Source organism: Ursus maritimus, unplaced genomic scaffold, assembly GCF_017311325.1.
Source record: "Ursus maritimus isolate PB19 unplaced genomic scaffold, ASM1731132v1 scaffold_19, whole genome shotgun sequence".
Taxonomy (NCBI): Eukaryota; Metazoa; Chordata; class Mammalia; order Carnivora; family Ursidae; genus Ursus; species Ursus maritimus.
Window position 1 is genome coordinate 45,479,397 of NW_024424341.1, and position 17,219 is coordinate 45,496,615.

A 17,219-nucleotide genomic window follows, 5' to 3' on the forward strand; every position below is an offset into this window, starting at 1 on the left:
CTTTTATGTCTATGTTCCTGAGGGATATTAATCTTTAAGTTTCTGTATTATGTTTTTGTATTAGGGTAATAGTGGCTTCTTCATAGAATGAGGAAGTTTCCTTCTTTGTTTTCAGAAACAGTTTGTGTAACCTTAGTAAAGTATCTTCCTTATATTTTTGATACAATTTACAGGAAAACCACATGGATGTGCAATTTTCCTCACAGAATGGTGTTTACAGTCACTTGTTATCCCTTTAATATCTATCAAATCTGCAGTGATGCTCCCCTTCACTCCTGATATTGGGAGTTTCATTTTTCTTTTTTTATTTCCTGCTCAGTTTTTCTAGGGGCTTATCAATTTCATTAACCTTTTAAAAGTCCACTTTTAGTGTGTTAATTTTTCTGTATATTTTCTATTTCTGCTCTTAGCTCTATCATTTATTTCTATCTAAGGATTTAATTTCTCCTTCTTTTTACAGATTTACTTATTTATTTGAGAGAGAGTGCAGGGGGGGTGGGGAGAGGGAGAGAATCTCAAGCAGACTCCACTGAGCATGGAGCCCAACACAGGGCTCAATCCCATGACCTTGAGATCATGACCTGAGCCAAAATCAAGAGTCGGGAGCTTAACCAATTGTGCCACCCAGGCACCCAGTGCTGTCCAGTGTTTGTAAGTCCCAGAAGGCTGTGATGGACCTTAAAGAAAACACATGCCTTGCCTCCAAGGTTGTACTGATTTTGAATAATGCCCCAGTCCATTGCCAGGAAGAACTTGCAAATGCCCACCCCAACCTAGATGTTCTTTTCACGCCCTTAAACACTATGTCTGTCACCTAACCTCTCAACCAGGACATAATAAGGCCTTCATAGTGCACAACACGAGGGAACTTTATAATAAAGCGATACAACACCAACAAGGAAACCGCCATGATGGACGACTGTAAGCCAGTTACTACATGCACTGTTGGTGACTGTGGTGCACAGCCTGGTATAGTACCAAGCAGACTACTATCAGTAACATCTGGAAAAATGGCCAGGCTGCCTGAAAAATTTCAAAGGCTTTGAAGATGTTACAGAAAATATAAAGGACAGTGTCAAACACATAATGCATATCACATGGCAAATAAGTGGAAAAAGCTTCAGCGACATGAGGGAAGATGCGGAAGAAATTTTGGCAGAAAAGGTAGTAGAGCCCACAAAGACCCAGAAGAGATGGTAAAACAAGGCACCGAGGTCAGTGATGATGAGGATGGTGATGAAAATCCATCTACCACCGAGTAAATTGTCCCTCTCACAGCAGCCATAATATCAGAATGAAATTCTGCCTTGGAAGAATTTTCAATGACATGAAAGAATGTGACCCTATGGTTGAATGCAGCCTCCAGCAATTTTTCAAACCACTTCAGTGACTTGAAATAAGTACCATCAACTACTCCTTTGGTTTTCTTGGGGTAAGCCAAGGTCAAGAGGTTTATCCAGAGTGCACTGCCCCACCGTACATCCCACAGCTCTATCGAACCTGGTTTTACTTAATGTTAATCTTTGATTAAGTTTACCTTTTTCTGCACCGTTTGCATGACTGTACCGTATAGCATAGTGTAGATGTCCACATTACTGTACTGTTTACTATGTTTATATGTGCAAGTACTCAATTCTGTGTATTGTTTGTATGACTGACTTTAGTAGAGTAACAATAGAATACACCACACAAAATGATGTAATGGAAATATTTTTATTATAATACTGCATATAATTTATTTCTAAGAAACATATATTAAATTCAGATGCCTTTAAACAGAAAAAAATCCATAATAGGTTATGCATTGATTGGTTGATGAAAATGTGAACAGAGGCTCAGATGAGCATAAGTTTGCATTTCCCTTAGGAGCAATGGTTCAGTATTGATTAATTCAGTGTTTACGATGGATTTATAGAGTACAACCACAACGAATAACGAGAATTAACTAAATACACGAGTGTGTGTGTGTATGTATGTTAAGTATTTCAAGACTCAGGCCTCTAAATCTCTCACAGTTATGCTCCTCAAGGGTAAAAATGACAATATTTTAGAATAAGGAATATTTTCAAGAAATGTTGGCAGCAGAGCTGCCTTCAATGGTCCAACTCTCCTGATGACAGATATATAAAAACACATAGGGGCGCCTGGGTGGCTCAGGCAGGTAAGCGTCTGCCTTTGACTATGGTCATGATCCCAGGGTCCTGGGATTGAGCCCCACATCAGGCTCCCCGACTCGTGTTCTCTCTTGCTCTCAAATAAATAAATCTTAAAACACACACACACACACACACACACACACACACACATAAAGCGAATGAGGTCTTTTTATCTCTCATACCCCCATGATCCCCCACCCCAACCCCAATGACAAATTATCACAAGCTTGGCAAGGAAATTGGAAAGAAGCCATACACTCATTTCTTTTCCCTTTCTCTTCTACATCTCCTCCTCCACCTCTCAGTGTACTTTTAAAATACTCTTGAGATGGTTTTATAATATGAGTATAGAGAATTTTTGCTAACATATTTCCTAAAGGCATAATCACGGGGTCTCACTTGTGGATGATTCTCAAGGGTAGTGTAAGGGTCTAGGCTGGGTCAATTTCTAATATGACCCTTGAGATGACCTGCCACTAAAAGCTTTCGTGGGGATGGCAAATATGTTTCTCTTCAGTATGAATTATCGGATAATGAGGAAGACATTTCTCTGGCCAAAAGGTTGTCCTGAATAGTTACGTTCAAAAGAAAAGGTATTTCCCAGTGTGAGTTCACTAAAATTGACTGACGTAAACAACCTGCAGAGGCCTTTAAACTCTGGTATGGATTTTTCGATGGTGAGTGAAAGATGAACTGTGGCTGAAGGTTTTTCCACATTCACCACATTCAAAGGGTTTCTCTCCAGTGTGAGTTCTCACGTGTTGAGTTAAGGCAAAATTGTCACAAAAAGCCTTCTTACAGTCTTTGCATTCATACGGTTTTTCTCCGGTGTGGATCCTATTATGACGAACAAAATTTGCAGGTTGGGTAAAGGCCTTCCCACATTCTCTGCATACATAGGGCTTCTCGCCAGTGTGAATCCTCATGTGTCGAGTAAAGGAAGAGCTGTAGTAAAAGGCTTTCGCACATTCTTTACACTCCAAGGGTTTTTCTCCACTGTGGGTCCTATTATGTCGGATAAAAACAGAGTGGTGTGTAAAGGCTTTTCCACATTCAGTGCACTTATAGGGCCTCTCGCCAGTGTGAATCCTCATGTGTTGAATTAAGGAGGAGCTGTCACAAAAGGCTTTCCCACATTCCTTGCAATCAAAGGGCTTCTCTCCAGTATGAGTCCTCTTGTGCCGGATAAAAGTGGAGCGGTGAGTGAAGGCCTTTCCACATTCGTTGCACTCATAGGGTTTCTCTCCAGTGTGAATCCTCATGTGCTGCGTGAAGGATGAGCTAAGGCAAAAAGCTTTTCCACATTCTTTGCACAAAAAAGGTTTTTCTCCTGTGTGGGTCATATTATGCTGGATAAAAGTGGAGCGGTGAGTGAAGGCCTTTCCACATTCACTGCACTCATAGAGTTTCTTTCCAGTGTGAATCCTCATGTGTTGAGCAAAGGAAGAACTGTAATAAAAAGCCTTCCCACATTCTTTGCACAAAAAGGGCTTTTCCCTAGTATGGGTCATATTATGTTGGTTAAAAGAAGAGCGGTGGGTGAAAGTTTTACCACATTCTTTGCACTCATAGGGCTTATCTCCAGTGTGAATGCGCTGGTGCTCTGTGAGGTGAGACCTGCGTTTGAAGGCCTTCCCACACTCACTGCACTTGTACGGTTTTTCCCCAGTATGAAACCTCGTATGTCGAATGAAGTCTGCCATATAACGACAGGCTTTCCCACATTCACTGCATTTATAGGGCTTCACTCCAGCATGAATCTGCTGATGCCGAACAAGGGCCCAATTCTTGCTAAACCTTTTCCCACATTCCTTGCATTTATACAAGTTATCCCTTGCATCTATCACAGGGTCTCTTCCTGGTCCTTGTTCTTGTTCACGTAGATCGCCTTGTGTAGTGACTCGCTCCTGCAAAAGCGTTAAACACACACGATCATCTGCCTCCAAATCATCATGTTTATGGGTCAACTTCCTAGGGCATGTCTCCTTGTGGGGGTCTGTTCCTGGCCTCAAGTTCCCTTCCTGCATCTCGGATAGCTTTTCCTGATCCCTTGCTGGCCCCGACCTGGAATCCCTTGAGACTCCCTGGGTCACTTGTTCCTCAACAGGGGCTTCCTCAGTGAAGGCCAGCTGAGAAGCAGTAAGTTCTGTGGTCTCAGGTTTTGCTTTTTCACCTGAAGGAAATCCAGTACAGAAAGGTGTCTATTAGTGATGTCAGCACAGAACAAACAAAATTCCCATTTGAGGAGTCGAAGGAAGATGAGAATAATCCCTCTAATGCCAGTGCCATTTATACATTAAGCCCAGGTTTACAATTTCTTTCTTCGCTACTCCTTGGACTCTTGACATCTTTAAAAAGCAACCCAGGAAGAAAAGCTGGGGCAGGGCATAGAGAATCTGGAGTGGAGATGACGCCTCGCTCTCCAGAATGGGGGACGGTGGGCAGAGTGATGACTACACTGTGTGTAACAATTGTGCCCTAACGTCTCATGGTATGACAGCACAGGGAAGGGCACTAACCTGGCCCACGCAGGAGACAGAAAGAGGTCAGTGGAAGCTACTTGGAAAAGGTGCTATGGTAGCTTATTTCTAAAGGAGAGTAAGGATGCCCTGACAGAGGAATTAGGAGAGAAACTGCAGCAGATGACACGAAGTACAATGTGCGGTGTCTTGAGACAATTCTGGATGCCAGGCAAAGGGAAGTGGATGAGTGGATGGTGGAGATGAGGATGGAGAGACAGGCAGGGACAGAGGAGAGAAAAAAATCTCGGGCTCCTGGGCTGTGGGATAGTGGGGGACCGTGAGAAACTACTGGGTGGGCGTACTGAGTCTACTTCATCTGAGTAAAGACTAGGTGAACAGATACCAAATAGATACCATCTAGGTGAAGAGAATTATAAATTTACCATATTAATGAAGATCTATACGAAAAGGGAGATTAGTAATATAAAGTTGCCCTTAAATTCATCTATAAATTCAATACAACTTCAGATAAAATCCCAATAGAGTTTTTCAAGGATAATGACAAACTGATTGTGGAATTTATATAAAAGAACAAAGAGACCAGGCTATCTAAACAGAAGAACAAAGAAGGGAGTCTTGCCCTTTGAGGAATTAGAATTATGATGATTCTGTACATGAAGGCAGTAAGATATAGGCATAGATTTAAGATAAACTGTCAAAGAAAAAGACAGAATTAAGAGCTCAGAAATGTATATATGAACTTTGAAATATGACAGAAGTAGCAGAGAGGCCCAGTGAGAAAAGGAGGGACTATTCAACAAACAGATCTAGAGAAATCATTTCCCATATGGGGAGAAATGAAATTGCATTCCTAACCTCACGCCACACAAAAATCAACTCTAGACTGATTAAGACCTCATGTCAGAGGCTCACCATTAACAATATTTAGTAAACGTAAAAATGATTATCTTTTACATCACAGGAAAGTGAAAGATTTCATAAACAAGATAAAAAAGCATTATCTGTAAATGAAAAGACTAGTCAATTTGACTAAATAAAATTTTTTAAAAGGCAAACAAGGGTATCTAAATTAATATCAGATACCATAGCCTACAGAGCAAAGTAAATGAGAAAAAGAGGGACATTATAGAATGATTAAAAAATCAATCCACCAGGAAGACATAACAATCCTAAATCTGTATGCAACAAATATCAGAGCCTCAAAATAAACCAAAAACTGAGTTCAAAGGAGAAATGGACAAAACCACAATTACAGTCGGAAACATCAACACTCCACATCCAAAATGAAAACTAAGCATATTTGTACGAGCTGGCATTTCACAGAAGATCTACATCAGCCAATCAACATACGAAGAGGTGCTCAACTTCCCCGGATATGAGGGAAGGGCAAAAAGACCACAATGAGAGACCCTATTGTATTCACCCGATTGAAGAAATTTAAGAACATGACAGTTTCAAGTGTTGGAAAGGCCGCAGATCCATGGAATCGTTAGTATAACGCAGGTCAAGTGTAAACAGGTAAGATACCATTTGAGAAAACAGCAGGGCAGCATCTAGTGAAGTTCTCCTTTTGCTCACTTGTAATAACCGAAAAATTCTAGCCCCAGGAACACTACTAAGAGAAATCCCTACACACATACGTGAGGACGTATGTATGTGAATTCTCACAACAGCATTTTGTGGGTATAAAAAGCTGGAAACATGAAAATGCTCATGAAAATAAATGAATACATTGTGTTATATTCATGCAAATGACTACAGAAGAAAAAAATGAGTGAACTATACTACATGCATGGTGAATCTTAATGATAAATTGTTGAATAGAAAGTACAAGTCATATAAGACAATATAACCTATGATAAACTTTTTAGGAAGTTAAAATGAAAAAGTACGTGCACACAAGAGTACAACGAAGTAATTTTTAAGTCTGTTTTGAGAACGTCAGTTTATAGTGGCATTATAAAAACATGTACATAGGACACATGCATCCCTGTGTTTACCGCAGCACTGCCAAGATATGGCCCAAGTGTCCACTGACTGCTGCATGGATAAAGAGGATGAGTTATACACACACACACACACACACACACACACACACACTGGAATATTATTCAGCCATAAAAAAGAATGAAGTCATCATTTACGACAACATGGATGCAGCCAGAGAGTATAATGCTAAGTGATCAGAGAAAGACAAATACCATATGACTTCATTTATATGTGGAATTTAAGGAACAAAACAAATGAGCAAAGGGAAAAAAGAGACAGAGACAAATCAGGAAACAGATTCTTAACTAGAGAGAACAAACTGATGGTTACTAGAGGGGAGGTGGGTGGGGATGGTTAAACAGCTGATGGGGATTAAGGAGTGCACTTGCCATGATGAGCACTAGGTGATTAAGATAAAAATGTAAAAAAATATATATGTATTTTCATTTATTTTTTTAGCCTTATTTACTGTGGTAAAATATATATAACATAAAATTGTTTTATCTTAAAATGTAATGGCTAGAATAATCAGATGAAGTGGAAAACCTGAAAGATTCAAATTACCAAAACTGACACAAGAAAAACAATATATGAATAGCCCTATATTTACCCGGAAAGCAAATTTTGTTATGGACTGTATGTTTGTGTTCCCCCAAGATTTATGTGTTGAAGCCCTAATCTCCAATGTGAATTTGGAGATAGGGCCTTTGTGGAAGCAATTATGGTTAAATGAGGTCATCAGGGTAGGGCCCTGATCTGGTAGGATTAGTGTCCTTCTAAGAAGAGACACCTCTTCTCCTAAGCACCCCCCAGCACACACACAACACCTAGGAAAGGCTATGGTCTCCCTTTGTCTTCTTATGAGGACACCAATCCCATGATGGGGGCTCCACCCTCATGACCTCATCTGAACCCAATCATCTCCCCCAAATCCCCACCTCTTAATAGCATCACAGGTGGGTTCTAGCCCCCCACCGCCAACGTATGACCTTGAGGAGGACACATCACATGTTCACAATAATGTTACATAAGAAAAATTATGTAGGGGCGCCTGGGTGGCACAGCGGTTAAGCGTCTGCCTTCGGTTCAGGGCGTGATCCCGGCGTTGTGGGATCGAGCCCCACATCAGGCTCCTCTGCTATGAGCCTGCTTCTTCCTCTCCCACTCCCCCTGCTTGTGTTCCCTCTCTCGCTGGCCCTCTCTATCTCTGTTGAATGAATAAATAAATAAAACCTTTAAAAAAAAAAAAAAGAAAGAAAAATTATGTAAATCAACCAGCCCAGTACATGGCAAATGTTCAGTAAACTGTACACCCCTATTATCATTATTACAGCTGCTGCACTTGCCGATCAGAATGTCCACAGTAACCTGAGTAAGAACATCTTCAGTAGGGTGGTGCTGAGAAACAACACTACTGGGTCTCAAAGAATAAAGGGGAGACACCGCCTGCTTCCCAGTGGGTGTAACAACTGACGACGCACGCATTCTGCTGGGAATGTGAAATGGTGAAACTGGTGGTTTCTACTGAAGCTAATCATGTGTCTACACCACGATCCAGCCAGGCCACTCATTTACACATTCCCAACAGAAATGTGTGCTTCTAGCCGACAAAAAATATGATCAAGAATATTCATAGCTCCATTCTTCACAATAGCCTGAAAATGGAGAACAAGCCAAGTAACAGGAAAATAGTTAATATGCAATCCATTTACTCACTGAGTCACTGCACAGTTAAGAAATAACTCTAAATCTTCAACCACATGAGGGAACCTCAGAGCCATAATGATTATCAAAAGAAGACAAACATAACAGTATTATGTACTGTGGGGGTCCATTTATAAGTCTTTAAAACTAACCACAGTGATTGAGTTGAACGCCGGCTACTTTTGTAAAAGGGGATATTAACAAGGAGGGAGCAGAAGAAACCTGGGAGGTGCTGGAAATATTTCTTGACCTGTGTGGTGGATACCTGGGTTTATATATATTTAATATTTCATAAAGATGAACCGCTAAGATTTGTTTATTCACTATTTGCAAGTTACACCTTCGTACGGCAATTAAAGAAAATAGTAAAATAGTAACGGGGAAGCCTAGAAGTCCTGTGTAGCTGTCTCTTCAGAGAATGAGAAAACTCCTCCCAGAAGCTTGGTTGTTCAGGTAAAACACAGTTGTCAACAATTATATATGTTGGAGAGCCAAGAGCATTTTTTATTCCATGTTTCCCCCAAGCATCCGAAACTGCACTGTTTCCTATGTTGAGTTGAAAGAAGGTGAAGATACGGAAGAGGCAGGAAATAAGTGAAGACCCAAGGTCCCCAATGCAGCAGACTCATGTATGGCTTCCTGTTACTCCTGCCTCGTGCCGCTTACACCCTGTTATAATGCCCTCTGGCGGAATGCCGCAGGCCCTTGACTTGCTTCTAAAGAACAGAATATGGCCAAGTGGCGGAGTGTAATACATGAGGCTGTGTGTTGCATCCCTCTTACTGAAGTCTCTCCCACCATCACTTGATCTGAAGAAGAAAGCTGACGTCTTGTGAGGTGTCTCTGACTGTGGCGTGTAGTGGACCCCACCAAGCTGTGCTGGGGCCTCTGACCCACAGATGAGAAACAGTAAATAAGTGATATTTTTAGCTAAGTTTGTGGTATTATTGCCAAACAGCAATAGGTAACCGATACACCTGAGAAGTCAGGAGAAGGCGCCATCTAGACTCCGCTGGGGGAACCTGCCATGCCGGGCATGGGAACTCTTCCAGAGGTGAGAAGGAAGCTGCAGGATGAGTCTGTCAGGGGTGAAGAGCAGGAAGGCCAAGTGTGTAGCCTCTCTTCTCAACGTGAAGTAGGTCACATGCGAAGTTAGCAGCAGCGAGGCGGGTGGTGATATCGGGAAGGAGGGTGAGTGGATGGGGAAGCGGATGGAAGACAGAGTGGACCGGAGGCACGCAGCAGATAGAGGGAGAGTAGCTGGACAACCGCTAGTGTCGGGCAGGCAAGAGACAAGTATGGTTTGGACGGGGGTGCTAATGTGGACCTGACAGAGCTGGTGAAGACGACAGATTCCGGAGATACGGAAGATGAAACATGATCAAGATTCAGGAGTGGCTGGATAGAGGGTATGAAGAAGATGGAGGTGGTGTGGGGCCGTCCTTTTGTTCCTGGCTTTCTTGATTTACGAAATGGTAAGACCAGTAGCTGAAAATGGGGAGATGGGAGGAGTGGGCCAGATCATGAGGTCCTTTTTAGGATGACAGTGGAACACTGGAACAGTCAAGTGAAGATGTGGAACTGCAGAGTGGGGTGAAGGTGTGAGACCGACTCTAGGGGTGAGGAGGGGAGGGCCGGACGCTTGCTGGCTGAGCAGTCAGAAGGAACGTGAGAGGGCAGAGATCACGAATCTTCATTGAAGCCTCTCCACCCACTCGATGGCTCCAGTGGCTCTTAGCGCCCAGATGTGAGGCTGACGAAGGCAAAGTCTTGTTGGGGTTTTATAAGACAGGAGGGCAAGAAGAGAACAAGGCTAGGGACTGCTTCCGAATATGAGCTTCATAAATGGAAGGATGGTGACATGCAGGGATGTAGAGCTGAATGAATGATCAGATGAAGGGGGGAAAGGGTGGGATGCAAAGTATAGTTAGAGGTAGGAATCTGCAGAAAAAGAAAGGACTGTTTTTTCTGAATTTGGGAAGAAGACTGAGATATCATTATTCACTATGACTAATAATGCCTGAATATTACAAACACACAACTTGTGTTACTTTGTCACTTACTCTGGGTTAGGCAGTGTACGATAAGCAGTTTCCCATTATCTAATTACATTGTCATATAATCTGATGATGCAGAAACCACCATTACTATCTTTTTCTTTTTTTTTTTTTTTAAGATTTTATTTATTTATTCGACAGAGATAGAGACAGCCAGCGAGAGAGGGAACACAAGCAGGGGGAGTGGGAGAGGAAGAAGCAGGCTCACAGCAGAGGAGCCTGATGTGGGGCTCGATCCCATAACGCCGGGATCACGCCCTGAGCCGAAGGCAGACGCTTAACCGCTGTGCCACCCAGGCGCCCCTACTATCTTTTTCTAACATAGGCTACTTTAGCAGACCCAGGATTCGTTCATCATATCCCTGGCCTCTTCTCCGTGGGCACAAAGATAAACCACATTTCCCAGTTTGAGGCGACATGTAGCCTGATGCCCAGTTCTTGTCTACGGGGGGTGAACGGAAATGACGTATGTGTGCAAGTGGACAGGACTACAGATCTTCGCCAGCTTATGATGGGGTCACATTCCAATACACCCATCAAACGCGTTTAATACACCTAACCCACGCGCATCGCAGCTTAGCCCGGGCCGCCTTAACCACGCTCCTGCACTTACATTAGCCTCCGGTCGGGCAACATCAGCAAAGACAAAGGCTATTTCATGGTACAGTGTTGACGAGCTCACGCGTTTATTGCCTACCGTACTAAAAGTAAAAAACAGAATGGTTATAAGCGTACTGGTTGTTTACCCGCACGATCGCACCGCTGACTGGGAGCCACGACTCGCTGCTGATGCCCAGCGTCAAGACAGAGTATCACACGGCAGTATCACTAGCCCAGGAAAAGATCCAAACTCCAAATTCAAAGTCCAGTTTCTACTGAACGCATACTGCTTTCACACCACTGTAAAGTGGAAAAATCCAAAGCTGAACCACTGTACGCTGGGGGCCATCTGTACTCCCCTTCTCTCCTATTCCTCCTGGCCAGTTGGATGATGCCAGGGCAGCCTTAAAGCAACATAGCGACAACAGAATGCACCCGGGTCCCTGACTAAGTATGTGTACAGAGCCCCCCCACTGACCCACATTAACCGTGGCATGACTGAGAAAAAAAACTCCTTATTGGCTGACCCACCCACATTCTGGGGTTTATCTTTGACAGCAGAGAATTAACTCAGCCGAACCTGAACATCAAAGGCACAGCAACATCATGCAACTTCCTCAGTCATGAGGCTGGTGAGTGGCCAAGCGTTTAGAGCTTGTCTCTTACTCAGTATACCACATCCCAGCCCGAATGAAAACGAAGAGTGTGATGGGGTGGAAAGACAGGGGAAACACAGCTGGGAGTGCTCCATGACCAACCGAGCCCCTAGGAAGGCCACGAAACGAAGCTGCCCGTGGAATTTCAGACATAGTGATCCCCTGGTAGTCTGTCGGTCGCCATGAAACCCATCTGCCAGGACACCCACCTGCCAGACTCTCAGCCACCTACCTGTAAAGGTGCTTTTGGAGAGGCCTCTCTTCACCGTCCACAGTTCCTGCCCATGCTCCACCAGGTAGATCAGCTCTGGTTTGGGAACAGGATGCCCTGTGCATGGAGAAATAAATGCGGCATGGGTATACAGGTACAGACAAAAGGAAAAGTCTCAAGTACACAGAGTATACACCTTTCACACGCCACCACAGAACTCCAGAAAGGAAACAACTCCTTCCAGAAGGTGTTCCCTAATGAAGCCAGTAGGATTCCACCTCGCCGTGGATCAGAACTACCTGGAGATGTCTGGTTCTGAACACAGAACAAATTAAACCAAATCTCTGGGCATAAGGACAGAACATAGGAAATCTGAGGCACCTGGGTGGCACAGCGGTTAAGCGTCTCCCTTCAGCTCAGGGCGTGATCCCAGCGTTCTGGGATCGAGCCCCACATCAGGCTCCTCCACTATGAGCCTGCTTCTTCCTCTCCCACTCCCCCTGCTTGTGTTCCCTTTCTCGCTGGCTGTCTCTATCTCTGTCGAATAAATAAATAAAATCTTAAAAAAAAAAAAAAACAGGAAATCTGCAAAGCTTCCCAGGTGATTCCGGTGCCCAAGGATGGCTAAAAACACTGGACTAAATCAACTGCTGAACGGCATCCACGGATAGTCAGTTGTCTGAGGTTGGCCATGCCCTAAAACTGCTACCCATCCTGAAGAAAAAGCCTTTAATCCAAATTGGGAAGACAAGAGCTGAAGGTGGGGACCTGCTGCCCTACTTGCTGCTGTAGCATCCTATGGCTGCTTCGAGGATACTGCCTTGATGACCTGGACCAAGGACAGAAAGCGAACAGGCACACCTGGGTTGGCATCTACCAGGCCAGCAGCCAGCACTACCTCAGGGCTTCTCATCAGGACAAGTTATTACAAGTTTTTCAGGGGTGAAATCAGTATGAGCAGGTATTCTGGTACATGCACTCAAAGTTTTGCCAAATGTGGAGGCTTAAAGACAAGAGGACTCGAGAGAATCCAGTGACCAAGGCACCGGGACCCACAGAACCCCGACTAGAAAATCCTGTTCCGCAGGCCAGAATGCATCCAGTTGTCCCTCAGCAAATGTTCACCGATGTCTGCTAGACGTCTGGCACTGAGCTCCGTGATGGGGCAGTGTCAAAGTTAAATCAGACCTTCCTTCATCTCTGTTCCAGAACTGAGCTCCCTGCCCCCGCACAGACTTGGCTCCTGTCGGTCCCTCCACCTGGAATACTATTCCCCGTGCATCTCCTTTCAACAGCTAATCAGAATGGTCACAAGCTAACACCATTTACTGCATCGATGCCTGACCTCCTGGGAGAGACAATGTGGACACAAGGGTGGGGAAGCCTTGTCACAGTAACCATTCTGGACGTCTGGGAAAAGGGAGACCTCGGGCCTCTATTCAGTTCAGATCAAACCAATTTCTGGGTAAACTGGCCATTTAAAGTTTTAGTGGGAGAATATTTGGGATTTACTGATTTAGTACATATAATAAATACATGTGTCACACCTGCTATGTTCCCAGTTCTATTCTAAGTACTTCACAGGAATTAGGTCACTTGGGCTAAGTGAAAGGTTACTATAAAAACACAATAAAAATTAAAATAACTGTATTAAGTCCCAGGAAGCTCATACTGCCTCCTCAAGGCTGTGTGTCCCACAGCTATTCTTTCTGAAGGGGAAACTAGTGAACAGACACAGGAGAGCTAAAGACGCAGCACCAAGCCCAGACTCTTCCAACAACAGTCAGAAGGCAGGAAAGAGAAAGGAAAAAGAAAGAGCTTTCCTAGATGCCCATCAACATCATTCGATGATGTGTCTGTGCACCCTCTAAAATGATCTCCCTTAGCAGCAGAGAAGCAAGGCATAGGCCTTAGGAAACAAGAGAAAACTGCAGACACCAGGGGCCAAAGAAGCCAATTAGCAGAGACTGTTTAGAAAGATACCAGTAGCACTGATGTCAAATATCTTCCTGTTTGTTTGATTCACCCACTTCTTGGAGAACCTCCCATTACCCACAGGTCCTGCGAACTGGGCTGTGAAGACGTTTGACCCAACCAAGCTGAATCGATCACCCTAGCTCTTATGGAGATCTGGAATAAGGACGTCAGACTGAGGCCAGCTTTTGCTGGACACTCGGGTAAAAATGGTAAGAACTATGTCTCTTATACAACAATCCCTTTTGCACACATAAGGACACCAATATAATGTTAGAACAGAATATGCTGAAGCTGTGGGGAGACAGGAAGGTGGGTCCCAGAGGCCTTCTCAATCAACCATGCTTAGAGAGAAAGGATGGAATGAAAGCCTTGGGTACCACTCTGGAGAATGATAAGTCCTTACCCAGTGAGACCAGGAGCCCACAAGTCTCCAGCATCACCTCCCGGTATAAGGTCCTCTGGGCCAGGTCCAGATGTCTCCATTCCTCCCCAGTGAAGGTCACGGCCACGTCTTTAAATGATACCAATGCCTGGAACATCAAACAGAGGAGTGGGTGCCTATACATCTAGATGAGATGAGAGCCTATTGCTTGACCACCAGCAGAAGTCCAGAAAGACCCGAGGCCTGAACCCCTGAGTATCTCCTGAGAACCTAGCTCTGTACTGGGCTCAGGAGGGAGGCAGATAGTGCCTCTGATGGAATAAAAGATGTGGGAGAGAAAAGTCTCCTGTGTAGGAAGCCATTGGAGAAAGACACAAAACCATGATAATCTCATGTGGGCAGTAAGGAGCAGACAGTCAGCCCACCGGGTAAGGGCCATCACCTCCATTTCACAAGCAGCAAACTGAGGCTCAAAGCCAAGTGAAACAGAGTTGTATGTCTAATGAGAAGGGGCAAGATTTGAACCCAGGTCTCTCAGGTCCAGCCATGGTGGCAGGGTGGGGGGGTTAGATTTAATCTAAGTCTGACATAGTCCCAGAGGGAAAAATCTTTCATTCATCAACCACTTATTGGGCACTAGGTGCAGGCCCAGTACTGTTCTAGGCCTGGAGATGGAGCAGAGAACAGTTCACACTCCAGGACTGGGGAAAGGACCCCAACAAGAAATTAAAGAAAGGAGCAAGATCAAGTCATATGGCTCTAAGGGCTCCAAAAACAACAAAAGAGAATGAACTGATTGCAAACATTAGGGGACTTTAGCTTGGGCAACCAGGAAGGCCTCTCTTAAGGGACACTGGAATGAGGCTGGAGTGACGTTAGGGAGCAGGCCAGGTGACTAAAGATTAATAATTAACCTAAGTCCCGAAGGCGGTCAGAGCTAGGATGAGAGTAAACAGGGTGGCTAGAGAATAACTTAAGGCCTGTCGTGTTTACAGCCCAAGAGACACGGCATTCCTGTACAAGTGTCATTAACGAATATTGTAATGGAGTCACTCTTCAAGCACAGATCTCCCCCACTATCTGAAAGCACCGTGTTCCTATGAAAACTTTCATAAGGAAATGTGGAAATTTCATAAGGAAATTCATAAGAAAATTTTCATGGCAGTAAATGAAAAGTATCCCCCAACTTTCTGAAAGTCCCCCTTACTGCCACTTTGCTTTTAGGAAAATCTTACGTTAGCACCTGTTTTTACCAACCAAAAGAAATCCCAAGAGGAGTTTTGTTTTTACCTCACTAATGTAGTCTTTCCTAAAAGCCAGTGGCAAAATCCAAACCTTTGGAAAGTAGGGAAACCTGAATAAGAAAATGTGTTAAACAGGAAAATGGATTCACGGCTGCAAGTTGCAAAGCAACTTCACTTGTAATACACAGATGGCATCTGCAAAGTTCAATCCAGTGACTGTCCTGTCTTCCCCACCTGTCCAGAGACCTTCTACAGCTATCAGAGAAGCAGTAATTCAAAAAACGCAGCTTCCATCCCCTCTCCCAGCTTCCAGCCCGAGTCAGGGAAGCCCGAAGGACAGACTCTCCCTGGAGTGAGCCTAAGAGCAGAGCAGGTTAGTCGCTCTGAATCGCATCCAGAGTGATGCTCTATGGGTCGTCCTGAGCAATGAAGGACACATGTCACACGCATACCCTCTCTGGTTCCCTCAACTGAGAGAGAATAATCGTTAATACACACGGTATTCCAATTTTAGACCCGAGTTAATGGAGGCCAAGGGCAGTGAAAAGGCAAGCTGAGGTCAGAGACAGAAAAGGGGCCTTCCCCTTATAACCCCTGGCCTGGATTCAGAACCCTGGGTTAGAAGTGACTAGATCTACACCGCCCTCCCCCGCCGCATTCCTCCAGGACCTCCAGATCCAAGTGCATTAAGAAGGAACGGCGAAGAGTCCCAGGATCTGTATCACTGAGGGCGGAACCGTGAGGACGGCGACCCCAGCGCGCGTGAGCCTGCGCGACCCTCCACTCACCAGCGCCTGCGCCGCCATGAGGTCCACCGGCCGAGCGAGACCGCGAGAAGCGGCGACTAAAGCCCGTCCGGCGGGCTCAGTCGACCCTTCACCCCAGCCCTGGCTAGGGTGACCAGGGACCTCGGTCTCCGCTGTGTAAACGCGCAACAAGATCCAGGGGGCCCCCTGCGGGTGCCTCGGAAACGAAGGGCTTGTGCAGAGGCGCCGGAGAGACTAGGGGGACAACCCCGTTACAGGTGGTGTCGGACTCATACAAAACCATGGAGGTAGGTCCTACCCTCCTCACTGTCCTTTGCTCGGTCTGGAAGACCCTTCTAGCAAGCGGCCTCCTGCCAGCCCTCCAACTAGCTGCGCCGTTCAACACAGACCCACTACGACCAAATGACGTCCTAGGGGAAGGCGCCAGAAGTCCCGCCCACGGCGCGGCAGAATCGCCCATCTCCGCCCTCCGCCATTGGCTGAGCGCTCGCCTTCGACATGAGCTGCCCTGCCTTCTGGGTAATGTAGTTTCTGACTGCATCTAGGCCCCGCACGTTTCGTTCTCTGAGCAACCTGGTGTTCCAAAGACAGGGGTGTGGCTTTTTAGAGGTTGAAGGAGAACCACACAGATTTCAGGAGCCCTGCAGGCAATGCCTCGCCTCAAATAGGTGATGCATAGCTTCACCTTCCTCCCTGTGGACAGCAGTGGGATCACTCACTTCTTCCTGAGCCAGTATTTACAACAAAAAATGAAGATAATTCTTGAATGCAGTAATTCTAAAAGCTCCCTTAATCAGCAGTTTCCAACCTGCAGACCACGACAGCGTTCCCTTGGGAATTTGTCACAAATACAGGTCCCACTTCACTCCTACTGAATCAAGAACTCTGGGCTAGGGCCCCACATCTATGCTTAAATAAGCCCTCCGAAGGATTTCAATGCTCCAGAACAGTTGAGAAACAGCCTCTTTAAATTCCAGTGAACAGATGAGCTAA

At 45.0% G+C, this 17,219-nt stretch overlaps 1 protein-coding gene across 3 annotated transcripts; it reads right to left on the bottom strand.

Moving 5' to 3' along the window:
• Window positions 1-1,697: 1,697 nt before the first annotated feature.
• Window positions 1,698-16,611, bottom strand: ZNF599 (zinc finger protein 599). 3 transcript variants are annotated; one of them, XM_040632790.1, is made up of 5 exons: window positions 16,248-16,611; window positions 14,237-14,363; window positions 11,878-11,973; window positions 11,003-11,090; window positions 1,698-4,063 (listed from the first exon to the last, which is right to left on the bottom strand). In XM_040632790.1, exons 2-5 carry the CDS (start codon window positions 14,314-14,316, stop codon window positions 2,807-2,809), a joined length of 1,521 nt encoding a protein of 506 aa, XP_040488724.1. In that variant the 5' UTR covers window positions 14,317-14,363; window positions 16,248-16,611; the 3' UTR covers window positions 1,698-2,806. The 3 variants fall into 3 exon arrangements, with proteins under 3 accessions (XP_040488724.1, XP_008710296.2, XP_040488725.1); XM_008712074.2 differs by lacking the exon at window positions 11,003-11,090 and having other exon boundaries at window positions 1,698-4,329; XM_040632791.1 differs by lacking the exons at window positions 11,878-11,973; window positions 14,237-14,363; window positions 16,248-16,611 and having other exon boundaries at window positions 1,698-4,329; window positions 11,003-11,092.
• Between the last annotated feature and the right edge of the window lie 608 nt (window positions 16,612-17,219).

What these genes read in the sequence shown, in the direction of transcription:
- ZNF599 (XM_008712074.2), bottom strand. An exon ending in TGGGCTCCTGGTCTCACTGG is followed by an intron (nt 11,974 to 14,236) that starts GTAAGGACTTAT and finishes CTCCATGCACAG; the next exon opens with GGCATCCTGTTCCCAAACCA. An exon ending in CTCCAAAAGCACCTTTACAG is followed by an intron (nt 4,330 to 11,877) that starts GTAGGTGGCTGA and finishes GATTTCCTTCAG; the next exon opens with GTGAAAAAGCAAAACCTGAG.